General features: G+C 35.2%; 1 protein-coding gene across 1 annotated transcript; it reads left to right on the forward strand.

Annotated features, from left to right (window-relative positions):
* Positions 1-11,198: 11,198 nt before the first annotated feature.
* LOC133788415 (calmodulin-binding protein 60 B-like) lies at positions 11,199-15,023 on the forward strand. The gene is made up of 8 exons (XM_062225891.1): positions 11,199-11,375; positions 11,475-11,544; positions 12,019-12,065; positions 12,207-12,697; positions 12,831-12,991; positions 13,082-13,288; positions 13,408-13,579; positions 14,001-15,023. Exons 1-8 carry the CDS (start codon positions 11,284-11,286, stop codon positions 14,504-14,506), a joined length of 1,746 nt encoding a protein of 581 aa, XP_062081875.1. The 5' UTR covers positions 11,199-11,283; the 3' UTR covers positions 14,507-15,023.
* The last annotated feature ends 1,167 nt before the right edge of the window (positions 15,024-16,190 follow it).

Genomic DNA, 16,190 nt, shown 5'->3' on the forward strand with positions numbered 1-16,190 from the left:
ATTACCGCACAAATCATTTATACCGCATTATCTTACATATATTGCATTAATTCCATAGATAAGCTTGATTATGCCCTCCTGGCACGGTAACCAAGGAACTCAGCCTTAATAAAAAATTTGGGATGTTACATTGACCCTAAAGTTATAGTCAGATTTGCGGGATTAGTGCCCCGAGACGTTTGAATAAATTTCGAGGAAAAATTCTAATAAGGAGGGGATAGTTGTAATGTCCCTAATTTGCTATTAAGGTCGAGTGCCTTGATTACTGTGCCAGGAGGGCATAATCAGATTTATAGGTGGAATTATTTGAATATATGTGTGATTATGCGGTAAAAATGATTTGTGTGATAATGTGACTAGATATGCATGTGTATGTGTATTGAATATGCATGTGGGCCCATTTTTGTAAATTGAGGCATATCTGTAATTTTTGACTCGTTGAGGGTATATTTGCATTATGTATGTGTTGTGAGCGAGACCCCTGTGTTATGGAGATATATTTGAGATGTGCGGTCCGAGAGGATCCTAGTGAGCGGATTAGCGAAATAGTCACAACGAGGTCAAATACCCAGCTCGGGGTGAGCCTAGGGGTATTTTGGGAATGTAGTACGTATTTAAGGTTATTGGGTAATGGGTAGTTATTTAGAGATTATTTGGGTATGTCGGGATTAATTGGGGATTTGTAGGACTACTCAAGGAATTAGCGGGAATGTGGCAAATGACATATTTGCCTTTGTGAGCATTAGAGAGTAGCTAGTGAGCTAAATGGCATTTTGGACTTTTTGTGTCTAAGGGTGGCTTAGTTAGCTCGGAACTTCTCAGAACAAATGGGGAGGAAACATAACATTTGGGAAATCAAACACTCCCAGCTCATTCTCTCTCTCTCTCTCTCTCTCTCTCTCTCTCTCTCTCTCTCTCTCTCGTTACACACACTCTCTCTCTCCTTAGCACTTGGGGGTTTTTGTTGAATTTTGAGGAGGAAAGGCTCAAAACTTGGAGGACTGAAGTAGAACAACATAAGGGTCGTGGTTCTTCTTTAAGGTATGGTTATGCTTTGTTTTTTTCTAATGAATTCCTGCTATAGTTTAAGTTTGTTAGGAGTGTGTCCTAAAAGCATGTAAAGACATTTGTTTATTCTGTGAATAAATAAATACAATGGTTTATTATTATTGTTATATTTAGATTGTTAAACTTTTGTTTGAATAATTTTTTAAATATCAGAAAAATTCCATATTCATTTATTGAGGATGTGATCTTGTATTAGTATGAGAGAATTAAGATCACAGGAATGAATAAAAATAGTCAACAACAACAAATTAAAGTTATGGAATTCATTAATTGGAGTTGTAAGTACGGTTTACTAAGTATCATAATAATACAAATAATCTAGATTCAGATTATTGATGTGGAAAGACATCTCAGTAAAGGTGTTTTATATAATATGATTATATATGACATGTACCGATATGAATTAAAGTCTTTATCCAAAAACCATTTAACAATAAAGACTTGTAATTCATATCATAACTGATGATCATTTATAGATCAACCTAAATCCTGAGTGTTCATGAACACTTGTTCATGTTTATTAAATCTTTTGATTCATTCATTAAGGTCTTTTCAAAGAATGAGGTTAATGACATTTGTTTTGGAGATTTAATATCATGGATTGCTGGGAACATGTATCAACAATACGAAATCTAATCTTCCATTCTAATTTATGAACTAATTAATTAGAGGGTTGAACTATTGTAAGATGGTTATATCAATGAACGACTTAAGAAAAGATTTATGTAAAAGTATATCTATAACATAAAGAGTGCAATTCTGAATTTATAGTGGAGTAATATCAGAATTAATAAATTAACTATTATAATTAAAGAGTTTAATTATTTAGTTTATTTATTGGAGGTTAATGTTATAGGTCCATGGTCCCCGGAATGGCTCAAACAATCATTGACAAAAGTAAATACAAAAATGGACAAAAAAAGGACTTATGTGATAAGTAAAATATTTTTCTATGTATCAAACATAATTATTGTTTAATTATGTGTAATTAATTAATTAAGAATTAATTAATTATTTGATTTAACAAAAATATAATTCAATTTGAATTAATTTATTTTTTGGATTTTTGGTATTTAAATAATAATAAAATTGGGAAAAATCACATGCCATCATTGGCATGTGGTACACGTGTAGCACAGTGCACATTCACTGTGCTACACGCATAGGAGACTGTAATCAGTTTCTAGGTTTCACAATTTTAGTTATTTAAATATTAAATAAATAATGAGATATTGTAATTTGATTAAAATATTATTATTTAAACAAAAATCTGATAACTGATTAGTTATTTTCAAATTGTTTAAAATAACTAAGATTTTATTTTAATATATTGGATATATTAAATATAGGATATCATTTTTTTCAGAACGTAACTTTTCAGGGATAGAAAAATATCTAGAAATCTCTCTCAGAGAAAGAGAACAGTGATACAAACATAAGTCACTGTTCTTCACAAAACCTAGGTCCAAACTTTATCAGATCTCATGTGTTGAGAACATCTGATAAATAGTTTTTTGCCTATTGTTTGTATAGTGAGCCCACACTCGTTCTTTGTGTGCTGAGAACATTTTGGAAGATCTTGGTGTGAGATCTCAATGATTTAGCCATACAAAAAGATAGCAGCAAGGAAATACCTGAGGTAATTTTTCTATTCATGTCTTTGATTCAATATATATATATGCATGTGAAGAAGTAGATCTAGAAATCTTATGAGATTAAATTAACAATTTGATTGTTGTTCTGCTGCGTATAATCTCTAATTTGATCAATAAAAACCAACAAAGTTTTAGCAGAGTTTTAAACAGAGGGCTAGGTTTTGATTTGGGTTAGAGATTGGGTTTGGTTTTTGAGGTGTTTGTACTACTTATGATGTGTTGTTTAGGGTTTTAGACTCATTTGGGACCTTACTGCAAGTTTAGGACGAGATTTGGCTCGGGGAAAAATGGTGGAAAAACCAAGTTTTTCTGGGTTCGCGTAAGAGTGTTGCGTTGCGGCGCTAGGATGCTCTAGGGAAAGAGGCCCTGGCTGGGTGACGCAGTGCCTATATGGATGTGCCGCAGCGCTAGGCCATTTTCAGGGGCCTTAATTTTGTATTTTTAGAGCATAGGCCCAGGGGCTCGGGGGACGGTTTCATCACCCCGTGTGGGGAAATTGGAGGTCCCAAGAGCACGGGATTGGTCCGGGGTTCAATTATAGAATTGAATAGTAATGAGAATGTTATTTGTGGGTTGTGACTAGGTTACCGCTAGGGCTCGGGAGAGGATCATTCTCGGGAGTTGTGCTTGCTTGCCTAATTGCTGTCAACTCGGGACTCAGGTAAGAAAACTATATGTGCCCGTAGATCAGGGCATGACCTGATTATAAGTGCTTATATTGTGCCTATATTTACGTGTAATTATTTGTAACTATTACTTCATACATGTGTTTGTGACGGAGCGGAAAAGGCCGGGATCGGCAAAGGTCAGGAACGGCAAAGGCCAGGATCGGCATTAAACATGCTGCATGCAGGCTGCTAGGGCGAGACCCTCTAAGGGTGTCGTACTCACCCGCTCAGTTCAGACCGTGAACTTGGTGCCTGATAACACACCCTGGCCGACTTAGGTCGCTATTGTGAATTCTAATATAAACTTGTAGACTGTCTGTTGTGTTTGATTAGTTATGCATTTGTTGAAATAAATTATTATATGTTGTGCTGTGAGGTTTTCTTACTGGGCCTTGACTCATGGGTGCTCTATGGTGCAAGTAAGGGCAAGGAAAAGGTCAATCAACCATGAGTTGGGGGCATGGAATGGTGCGCACATGTTTGGCCTACCTGGCTGCCACGACTGGGGTAGTTTTGAGGAACGTTGTGTAAATGTCTGATTTTATTTCCTAGGTCGACTGTATAAAGACTTTTGAGTAAATATGTCTTAAACAACATTTTGGGATCCCATGTAACTTTTCTATAATTTTAATGAATGTTTAAACCTTTCTATGAAATTTTTATTAAATGAATCTTTATTTTAACTTAATCACACTCTTGGGTCTAAAACCTCGATTAGCGAGTTAATTGCACATTTTAAAATCACGTGGTAATGACTCTAGGGTAGTAGGACATTACACCTATCGAGCCATGTCGAGCTCCTATCGAGCTTATATCGAGCTCATATCTAGCAAGTTCACACATTTAACCTCAAAACTTACCTTGTTCCCCCATCGAGCTCATATCGAGCCCCTATCGAGCCCTGTCGAGCTCTTATCGAGCCAGTCGAAACAAAACTTTCAATTTTTAAAACATGATAGAATTTGTTAACATTTTAAATAAATAGCTTATCCCATCACTGAGCCATGACCGTGGTGTCTTCCACATTAGAAACCATTTTGGATCGTGATACCCTATCTTCACATCCCTTAGAGTCTTGTTGGGGATGTTTCCAAGCATCCACTTGCAGAGTGTCCTACACTATTTGATATCTGGCTTCTTGAGAGGGTCGAGCACCAATGCCTCCTCTGTATCTGCAGCTGCATTAGTGCGAGGCCTCTTCCTTATTGGATCAGTGTAATCCTCAAACCGTTCTGGCATGCGACTTCTCCTCTTAAACTGAATCTCATGCACCTCCTTATGGTTGACAATAGTGACTCCCAGAGTCGCAACATCAGGTGTCACAACAATGGTGGGAGGAGTGGTTGGATCAAGTTCAAAGTCATCTAGAATATCCAGTTACTCTGAGTCTGAATCTGCCCTGGAGTCCTTCAGTCGTTCCTTAATAAATGTCAGGATCTGACTGAATGTGTCCATGATCACCGACTGGTTCTTCAAGAAGGTCTCTTATTGACCCTCAACTCTCTCCAACCACTGCATCAACTCTTTGATATCGGCTAGAATGGGGGCTAGGGCTGGGGCTGCAGAAGGGGCAGCAGGAGGGGTGGGAACCTTCTTCTCCTCAGGAACAACATCATCAAAAATCTTTGTTGCATGGAAAACCTGAGAAACTATCTCGGACACTTTGTCAAAATCCATGGCCGCCTCATCCTCCACATCAAACTCCTCAGGGTCCTATCCAAGCCCAAGATACAAGGGAACATCTCCCGGAGTTAAGGAGCTGTAATAATCGACCTCTGATGGTCGAGGCTTCAACAACGGAAGGACAATCAACTGCAAACAACATAAAGCATTGATTTAACTCAAATAATCATAAAATATAAGCATATAGCTAAACATAACTACTTAACGTCAATCAAATATAACTTACTGTGCTCTTCGATAACATCGATGATAGGACAGACTTGGTGAAATCCTTATTCGTCCAGTACGACCAACTAAGCAACCTCAGGACCATATTTCCCGAGCTCACAACAAACTCTATCGCAAGCTGTTGATTGGCCTCATATGCCCAATACAATAATGCTAGGGCATAACCATAAAAAGTGTACTTCGAATCCTGTTGCACCTTGACATCCTTCTTCTTTTCATAGTTAGCCTTCTAATGCTGCATGTCCTTCTTACAAGAATTTAAAAGCCTCTTGTAAGAGAACTTCCCCCATGGATATTGAAGAAGTAGTCTATGTCCTCAACCATCTTCAGTATATCTCGCCATATATTCAACTTTCCCTCTATGGCATTTAGATACCCTTCAACCAATAAACAAAGACCCAACTTGTACACATCTTTGACCATAGTACATGTTTCGAAAGCATTCTCCAACTGTAGGAGATTTACTTTCTCAGTACCCTTGAAATACTCCTTTATCAAGCGGTCACTGGTCAGACGCTCATCCATCTCTGCTCGTGATGGTGCAAAACGGAAATTCAACCCCTTCACCAGAGCAAACTCTCCCACGCTGAATCTACAAGACTTGGAGCCCAAAAAGAAATGCACATCATCTTCTTTTTTACTTGCTATTTTCCTCAACATTAGCCCATGTACCAAAACTCCTAAGAAATGAAACTCCGAAGCCAAGAAGAACTGCTTGAAAGGGATTCCTTAGCCCTTTCTATCAGATCGAGCTCCACAAACCTTTTCTTAATATCAACCAAAGTCCTACAACCCCTAATGTGACTTGGCCAGCAAAGTGATCTTGAAACAGACAAGCAACTTCGACATCTGCATCGACACATAAAAGCAATTGGTAAGAAATAGAATCAGGCAAAAATTTAAAAAAAAGTCATAAGAAAACTGAAGTAAACACTTTCATCGAGCTTTATCGAGCTACAACATAACCCTATCGAGCCTATTAAGAAAATCACAATCTATCTACATAAAGAACCATCGAGCATGTATCAAGCTACAATAGAGCCTATCAAGCAACATCATCCCTAAAACTATCGATCTTATCAAGAAAAGTATAATCTGTCTACATAAAAGAACCATCGAGCATGCATCGAGTTACAATCGAGCCTCTCAAGCAACATTATTTCTAAAACTATCGAGACTATCGATACATTGTCGAGCTCCTATCGAGATTATCGAGCCTATCGAGCAATTTATACTCATCCTATCGAGCATTTATCGAACCATTCATACTGTTGTATCAAGCCTACTATTGAACCTATCGAGCCACTGGTTCAAACCCAGAAAAAATCCCACAATATCGACGAACCCATTCCAAAGATCACAGAACCTCCCTTGTTTTTCGATTAAATATGGAGTTGGGTTTGAGATCCAACCTTTGATTGTTGTCGTTGGAGGAAATTGGCGCCGTCGGTCTCGGGTTCCAAAGGATTGTGTTGTCGTGGGTCTCAGGTAGATGGAAATGGGTCACCTGAGATGCTTGACAGGGGTTGGGCTCGACAGAGGTTTGGGATCGACAGGGGTTGGGGCTCGACAGAGGTTGGGGATCGACGGGGTTGGGGCTCGACGGGGGTGGGGTTCGATGGGAAGTTGGGGTTTCTTGTGTGAGAGAGAGAGAGAGAGAGAGAGAGAGAGAGAGAGAGAGAAACCAAGAGAGTAGAGAGGGAAATGAGATGTAAACAAAAATTGGGTAGAAAAATGAGAGGGGTATTTTGGGTAGATGGGGAATGTTTAGCATCAAAATGAAATAATTAATAATGGTGGTATTTTTTTTGTAATAATAGAGACTATTATGCATAAAGAGTGAAATTTCCCAACCCATATTGATAAAGATGAACTTCAATAAGTTCAAATTTCTTAGATAACTTTAGTAAGTCGATAAACTCGCAACAATGTGAAAATTTAAGTAGATTTGAGAACAACTAAAAAGTTGAATACAAAACAAAGAGTTTGTTATTTGGTATTTTAAGGTGGCTAACATCATACAAATAGCACCTTAGGAATGATTAACAGTTTTAAATATTACTCATTAAATTAAAATATGTGGACCTAAGATTGAATTGGATAATAAAACTATGTCAATTTTAGTGGTGTTGGATGGCCCTTAGCAATCCTCCAAAATAAGGCATAAACTAAAACACTTGTCATTAGACAAATGATGACAACAAACATCATTATTCAAATAAACTAAAAGAAATTGACAAACCCACTAACAAAACCCTTCAAAGGCATTGAAACTCAACCTACAAAACTATCGAAGCCAAAGAAAGGATGACCTAATTACCGGATGCCAAAGCCAAACATTGAATGCTCAAGACCCCAAAACTATTAGTGATAGAAGCAGAGACAACGAGCAAAACGACCCACACCACCGCACAAAAATCGAAGGACAACCAACAAAGAGAGATTGACCAGCAACCCAAACATAGAGCCACATCGGCATGCCTCAGAGAATAACAACCACCATATTTCCATAAAAGCAAAGTCTCTCGCCTAGAGCACTACCCGTGCACAATAACGCATCAAGGGCACCCCAACCCGGAAGGAAAAATCCTGAGTTTAGAAAGAAAAAAAAATTAATGATGGTTTGGCTAAAAGAGCTCGGATGTCCAGCCATGATGCCATGATGCCATTTTGTTCCAAGGGGGAGGGGTCTCCTCCTGTTGTTCCCATGAATCTCGTCTGAGTTTATGAACATTTTCGTTGCAGAAAAAATAGAGAGAAGGTAGTGTGATTCAAATTTCACCAAGGTCCATATTGTCACTTTTAAGGAGGCGTATTAAAAATTATATATGAAAAGAATTATGGTAGTTTTGAGTGAAAATAAGATCACACATAGTTTAGAAAATTGCCTCTCTGTTTTTTTAGTCAGGCACAAAATATTAAAATCGAGACAAGGAAATAACATATTCAATTTTGGATAAATGACTCATTACTGCCTCAAATTATTGATTCCTTGGTACTTTTTTTTTAATTATTATTCTTTAATTTTTATGCATTACAAATGTTCCCCTAAAAATTATAATAACTAGACTCATAAATTATTAATTTTTCTTTGTTAAAAAAAATTATTATGGGGAGCATTTACAACATGAATAAATTTAAGGAGTGAAACTCAGAAATGTCAATAATTCTAGGATTAAAGATATATATTTATTCTTCATTTTAATGTGATATATACGTCTTTGGACATTTAATTTTAAATGACACACTACAATTGTTTTGCTTAGTGAACATTATGTCCCAAATCCAATTTTAGTTTCTGATGCATGTCTCACTCTTCTATTCAAATTAATTTCCCTGTTATTTTCCCCTGAAATGTGGCCATGATGTAAAATCTATCAAAAGAGACAACAAAATAATTTGTTTCCCTTTGGAAGCATTCCTTTAGAAAAGTCATACACTTTAAGTCATTTTCAATAATTGAAAACATAACTTATCTTTTATTTCCTTTACGAGGTAAGCTTTTATGACATTGATAGTTTCAGTAAGCTTCTTTTGTCGAAACTTCATAAACATTGTTAACAATAGAAATGTATCTAGACATGTCTTATTAATGATGGTACTAAATATAAGGGGCCACCATAGTTAGAAATCAAGTTTTCAACTTCAAAAATTTCATACAATTTCAGTAACTTGTTTGAGCAACAATTTCATGTTTATTTTAGGAATTTTACCATCGAAGATGAACGTGTGACTATTCATTAGATTTGGTGGATCTCTTATAATTAATTTTCCACTCGTAGGAATTTTCCCGGATAATTCCTAGTGAGAATTTTCTGAGAAAAGGGGATTGGTGGAAAACTGGTCTCATCGAACGTACTTCGAAAAAATGTAATGTACTAGATCAGGTGATAAACTCCAAAAAATAAATATAAAGGTTTGACTATAGTAAAATTCACCAAACCAAACAATCATTCCTTTATAATAATAATAATTGAATTGATTATGATTTATTTTTCTACCCTTACCTTTTCTACCTAAACAGACAACGATAGTGACATACTATAGTTACTCGAAGCTACTACCACTAGTTGTAGTAGAGATTTTCATAATCAATTCAATGTAACATTTTTATATTAATATTTATAGTTAAAAAAGTTATACTATTTCATATTATAATGTCACGTTAGATTAAATAATGTGATATGTGTAATTTGTCACACTTTATAATATAATATTGAGAGTTATAAAATTAGACGTATGTGTGCGTCTAAGTATAAAATATTTGGGAGTTACAAATATATAACTCCTAAATATTACTCAATAATGTGGAGATTGAGAGTTACACATTTGTGTTTGAATTTCATATAGTCATTATGTGATATGGTTGTTGAAGACGTGTTTTTAATTCTCATTAACTGTATAGATGTTACAAAATCATGTGGGAATAGATTTGGACGTTTTTGGAAAAATTGAAATTTGGAGGCTGAAACAATCTGGTGCTCGCAGCCAGGCATGTCCCAGGTCACAGCCTCAAATGCTGACAACCAATTCTAATTTTCAAATTTCTCTAAATTGAACGGTTTTAACATCTCAAGTAACTCACAAATCTTTATTTTAATTTCATAAATATTGGTAACAACCATGAGGTTAGTGGAATTTGACATTCAAATGGTATAAAACTCTATAAATAGAAGTCTAATGCTCACTTATAAGACATATCATTTACTATCCACAAAGCAGTTAGCTGAAAAATACACCAAAGAGACTTGATAATTTCAGAGAGTTATTTTCTTGTGATATCCCTTAGTGCAGATAGTGGAGAAAAATAAGTTTTTGGATAAATGTCTTAATTATTGTTCAAGTTGGTGATCTCCACTACTCTCTACAATTTTGTTGTGTGAGAGTTTGTGTTTTCTCTATTGTTCTTAAATTCATTTTTTTGTTATTCTTGTTCTTATTGTTTTGAGTTTGTAATTTTTTTTTCTACATATTTTTATTTATTTGTATTTTTAGTAATTGAGTAGTAATATTTATCTTAATCAAACATCTTATCTATGGTATATTTTAATTTTCCAAATCTCCACTGAATAATATAAAAAAAAACTCAAAAAATCTACATATTTGTACTTATATTATCACAGAGTAAGCCAGGATGAAATTAAGATTAAATTTCAAAGAAGCAGTGTCTTCATCAGAGGTGTCACTTTATCAAACAAAAACAACGCGTATATAATTTATTACGTGCATATAATATATGGCTTCATGAACAAGAAACTCATAAAAATAATAATATTCTGAAACTTCGACCAAATTGTTCTTACACTTTTTAAGTAACGCGTTGTCAATCCAACGTGTACTGAAAAAAATTGCCACACACATACACTCATATACACATACCAAAATAGAATATTCGTTTTTAGGATTTGAATATTTATTTTAATTTTTGTCATCAAATTGGATTTTATAGTTTGATCAACTCTACTGTTCAATCTTATCATAATAACAACGCGTTTGTTAATTTAGTTACCTTGAATTCCAAAGTTTGAGAATCTTGATTTTTGTACCTTACTATATAAATATAATATATATATTTTTTTATTTTAATGATAGGTCAAGCTGATCCATTCTATACTATTTCTATAGTCCATCTCTCACTTTGTAATATTAAAAAAAGGTCTAAAATAGTAATATTTTTTAGCACAAAAGCATTGGAGAAAATGAAAGATTTTGGGGGAGCTCGTCTGTTATTGTGTGCTTAAAACAGCATCATTTGACTTTTGGTGGATTTAGCGTGTTGTTATTAGTCAAATGAACGTTCCCTGTACCTTCTCGTACAAAGGTCCCACAAGCACTAGCACTCGCACTCAAATATCTGTAAACATATAAATTTTTCAATCGTGTTTGTTTACATTGGATACTTATCTCAACATCATATTCTTGTGAAAATAAACTTAAATTCTCAAGGACAAAAAAAGCAGCTTAGATTCAGTATTGTTTTGATGACCCACAAAAGGCATTCTCCTGAAGAGGGTCATAGTGATGAATTTACTATCCCAATTCGAGATTCGAAGAGGAGACCCGTTTTAAAGACGTGGGTGTTTTTCCATTTGTGGTTGAGTTCAAATTTTTGCTTCTCTTTCTTTTTTTTCCCCCGATTTCTTAACTTGGGATTTTGTGATTTTCTGTGCAGTTTTGTGGGAGACTTAACAAGAGGACTTTCTCCTAATGAAGCCCAATGGGAGCCTTTTTTCCGAAGAGTTGTAAGATCATCTGGTCTCTTTGTTGTTTACTTTAAAGATTTGATTTTAACTTATTTTGAAGGATTTTCCCTCTTTTTTTGTTTATGTTTTTCTTATAGTTCTCCTAGTGGGTTGTTTGGTACTTGAGAAAATGGTATGACTATGTTTATCATAATCATGCTTTAAATTTGACTTGGATTGTAACCCCTGTTCATTTTCATGGTCTATTGTTTTGTTCCATTTTCTTCTTTTCCTTTTTTAAGTTTCTTTAGTTGATAGTTTCTCAGTATGATTTACTTTCTTTCGGTTTGATTTGGACTGTATTCTACTTTGACATTAGTCTCCATTCCTAACTTATTTGCATGAAGAGAAATGAATGCCAAAACTTTGGCAGGATTAATAAGTTGGATAATGTTATGTGAAAGTATTTGAATTTAAATTTTTAAAGGTTGTCTTTTTTGTTCATTACTTACTATATTTTCTTTGGCCTTACAGATTCGAGACCAGGTTGAACGTACAGTATGTTCGCTCTTCAATTTAAGGTTAGTTATTCAACTCAATTTTCTTGCTCTTTCTAAGTTTCTTGGTACCATAAGCCTGAGAATTTTGCTGGCGCAGAAGGGTCTTTTTCCATTCACTCAATCGTTCTAATAAGAATAAAACCACTGTTTTGTTGATTTCAGACCCTCAGATCATCAGGCAGAGTCATCTAAAGGAGGAGGCTTGCGGCTGCAATTTGTTGACAAACTACCCTCCACCATCTTCACCAACAGCAAGATTATATCCGCGCAAGGAACATTTGTCCACATCATCCTAACTGATGCTAATAATAATATAGTCGATTCCGGACCATTTTCTTCCTTGAAGATTAAGTTGGTAGCCCTCAATGGTGAATTTGGTTCTGATGATCAGGAGTACTGGACCGAGAAAGAGTTCAATGACAAAGTTGTGCGCGAAAGAGAAGGTAAAAGGCCGCTAGTGATTGGCGAGTTGGATTTCAACTTGAGAAATGGGGTTGCCAATATTGTTAATGTAACCTTCACTGATAACTCCAGCTGGATTAGAAGTGGAAAATTCAGGCTGGGAGCTAGAGTAGTGCAGAAAGTTTCTGGTGAAATAAGAATCAGAGAAGCCAGAAGCGAACCTTTTGTGGTCAAAGATCACCGTGGAGAGTGTATGTTCTAAAAGCTTAGCTTTTTTACTTGCTAATATTTATAAGAGTTATCAATCACTTGCCTAGTTACACATCCTAGTCTACTCTGTGCTTGCTTTTGATTAGTTTGACTGACAAACATTTTTTGTTTCAGTGTATCAGAAACATCATCCTCCAAGCCTGCACGATGAAGTATGGCGTTTGGAAAAGATAGCAAAAGATGGGAAAAACCATAGGAAATTGGCCCCCTTCAAAATTGAAACGGTGAAGGACTTTTTGCAGATGTATACGAAAAATAGTTTAATGTTAAGAGAGGTAAGACAAACATCATCTTAGCTTAATAATGAATCTAAGAGAATTGATTTTGGTAGTCTTACTTTTGGCTATGGAAAATTGGAAATGCAGATTCTAGGTAATATCTCAAACAAAAATTGGGATGCGATAGTAGGACATGCTTTGACTTATGTAGAAGATAACAAATTCTACGCATGCCACAGTATTGAACATGATGTTAGTATCTACTTCAATTCCATCCTTAAGATTAAAGGGGCCAGATTTAGTAGCTGCATGTTTTCTCCAGAAGAACTCACTCAACTCAGTCCATCTCAGAGGGTATCCACTCTAATTTCACAGCTTTTCTGATTTTCTACTTTCACAGCTTTTGTATTTACCAGAGTTTGTTATTTGAAACTGATGAGCATCCTCTTTTTTCTTTTGCTTTATTACGTCAGGTTCTGGTTGAAAATCTGAAGCAGCAAGTATACGAAAATAAGGTTGAACTGGTCCCAGCTGATGATTTTTCTAGTGCTGATGTTCCAAGGCCGCTGGCAAGTCTACAAGCTGTGCAATTCAATGATCAAGCTTTAGACCAATCACAGCACGACTTCTCAATTATGCCAGAAGGTATACTAATCTTAACCTGCGCATGTCAATTTCAGTTATTCGTTGTTATTGAATCTTTTTCCACACAAAACAGTATTGCCTGCTCACTAAAGGAATGTTTCATTGACTGTTAAGATTTTAAAATGTATCCAAGAATAAGGTAAGGATTAAGATGAGAATGATTACGACAATAGCAGATAGTTTTCTCCTTTTGACTTGTACTAGGGGTCATTGAAATATCTATGTAACTGAAAGAATAACCTAATAGATGAACTTTATAGTCAAACAAAGAATGTATACTGCCTCTAGCTGTCTGACCTCTTCTATCTTGATACCAATCCCTCATATTCACATATTGAGAGCATCCCATTGTTTTACATACTTGCACTTTCAAATGTCTTTGTATGCTTCCCTAATCAACTGAATATCTATGTTTTTGCAGTAGATCAGTCATTGATAGAGCTCGGTCTCAGCCAATCGTCAACCCTATCATCATATCCTTGTGGAGCAGAAGTTAGCCATCAGTTAGAACTTTCTGCACCACAGAACAACCAATCTTTTCAAATGTTTCCTCAAACACATAGAAACAGTTTCTCTATGGAGGATTTTTTAACTGCACAATACAATGAAGAATCCAGTTGGTTTCCTAGTGGTTCGCAAGGGTCAGATGTCCCGAGTAGCCATTTCACCGCAGAGAATCTGTTTTGTCAGTTACAAACTTCAAGTTTTTCTCCCATCACAACATGGGAACAAGGGCCTAGCTTTATCTTCACTCCAAATACTGAAGCAAAAGATGACCTTTCCCTTCATATTCCTGATTTTTTAGGTAACTCGAGGGATAGAAAACACAAGGCAAGTTGGTGTAAGATTCGCGCTGCCTTCAAGTGTTGGCTATCCGTTAAGCTGGCCGCCCGAAAAATGGCACGGCCGCTGTATTTAAGCTACTAGGTAACACAAGCTGGTGTAAGATCTCCACTCCCTTCAAGTGTTGGCTATCCGTTAAGCTGGCCGCCAGAAAAATGGCACGGCCGCTGCGTTAAAGCCACTAGGTAACACACAAGCTGGTGCAAGGTTTCCTCTTCCTTCAAATGTTTGCTACCCTTTAAGCTGTCCGCCAAAAAAAAAGGCAGGGCTGCTGTATTTAGGCTACTAAACAATGCAAGTTGGTGTAAGGTTGCCACTCTCTTAAAGAGTTGGGCGTCAGTTAGGTTAGGCAGCTGTATTTAGGCTATCAGATAAGTGTAGGTGTTTAAGCAAGTACCAAGTAAAAATGGTACTCTTTTATATGTTTATAGGTTAGTTTTCCCTCTAATCTAGTTTCTTAATCACTTTCCTGTTGTTATGTTGTCCAAAAGAGAAGGAAGTTTCTCATGTACACTGTTCAATATGTCATGTTTTTTAAGTCCATGTGATGATGTAAATACTGTTTGCATGACAATATGAGAAAGGTTCAGGTTTTTGTTTACTTCATCTATTAATTATTATTTAAACTTTAAAGCAGCTAAATTAGTTTCTTATTAGATAAGATAACAAAGCTTTTACTGACAAATCCTTTTGAGTTCTAAGAAAATAATTCAAGTTTAACCATAATTATTAAAACTGATCTAGGAACCTAGTCTTTAGGTGAGTACGTAAGCATAAGAAATCATGAACTCATGTTGAGACTTGAGAATGAAATGGGAGCCACCCAAAATGTGAAATTTTGTAATCATATAGTATATTCTCTCACCCAATATTGGGTCATGTTGATGATGTCTAATTTCAGTTTTTATGGTTGGATCAACCGATTGGAAGAGAGGGAATCTCACCTTTTCTTTCAGTCAAAACAAAACATAATAGGCTATTATTCTTAATCAATTAAGGTATTTTTGGTAAGACTATTTGTTGGTATTCTTCCAATAAATTATAATAAATAATCAAATAAATTTGTGTTTAAATATTTTCATTCTAGTAATCATTAGTCTATTTACATGGTAAAGTAATGATATATGCACAAAAAAATATACACCATCATGTAAACCATTAATTGCATATATAGGTAACAAATATAATCTTGTCTCACCTACCACATCAATACAATGAAAGTAAAGTAGACGCGACCTTTTATTTCTGACCAATAATGTTTTGAAAAAGTATTTTATTAGTGTGATTTTAAGTTGACATTCTGTTTAATAATATATACGGTGAACTGAAATTATTGATACAGTCAAAATTTACACTCAATAAGTACTTAATTTTTAACTAATTATATGTACCCTCTCAATTCATCCAGTATAATGTTTGAATGTAAATTTGTGGAGTTCTGGCATTACTCAATTTTAATAAATTAAACAAATTAGTTATTTAAGAGAAGAAATATATTTGACCTGTGTATGGATTTAGTGTAATTTATTTTGTAAACTTGTAATAATGATATACCAATAAAATTTAATATGTGGATTGTGCTATTTTGTAACTCAAATTGACAGAAAAAAGTTAATAAATAGATTTCAAGCAATAAAAAGTCAATTTTGGAGTAAATTCACAATAAATCTCCCTATCTCTTTCATAAAAATTCCCACTAATTATAAGAATTTATACGTTCTTACCTCAAATATCATCCTTCATATACTTCTAAAAAAAATCAGAATGA

This window comes from Humulus lupulus, chromosome 7 (assembly GCF_963169125.1).
Source record: "Humulus lupulus chromosome 7, drHumLupu1.1, whole genome shotgun sequence".
Lineage (NCBI taxonomy): Eukaryota > Viridiplantae > Streptophyta > Magnoliopsida > Rosales > Cannabaceae > Humulus > Humulus lupulus.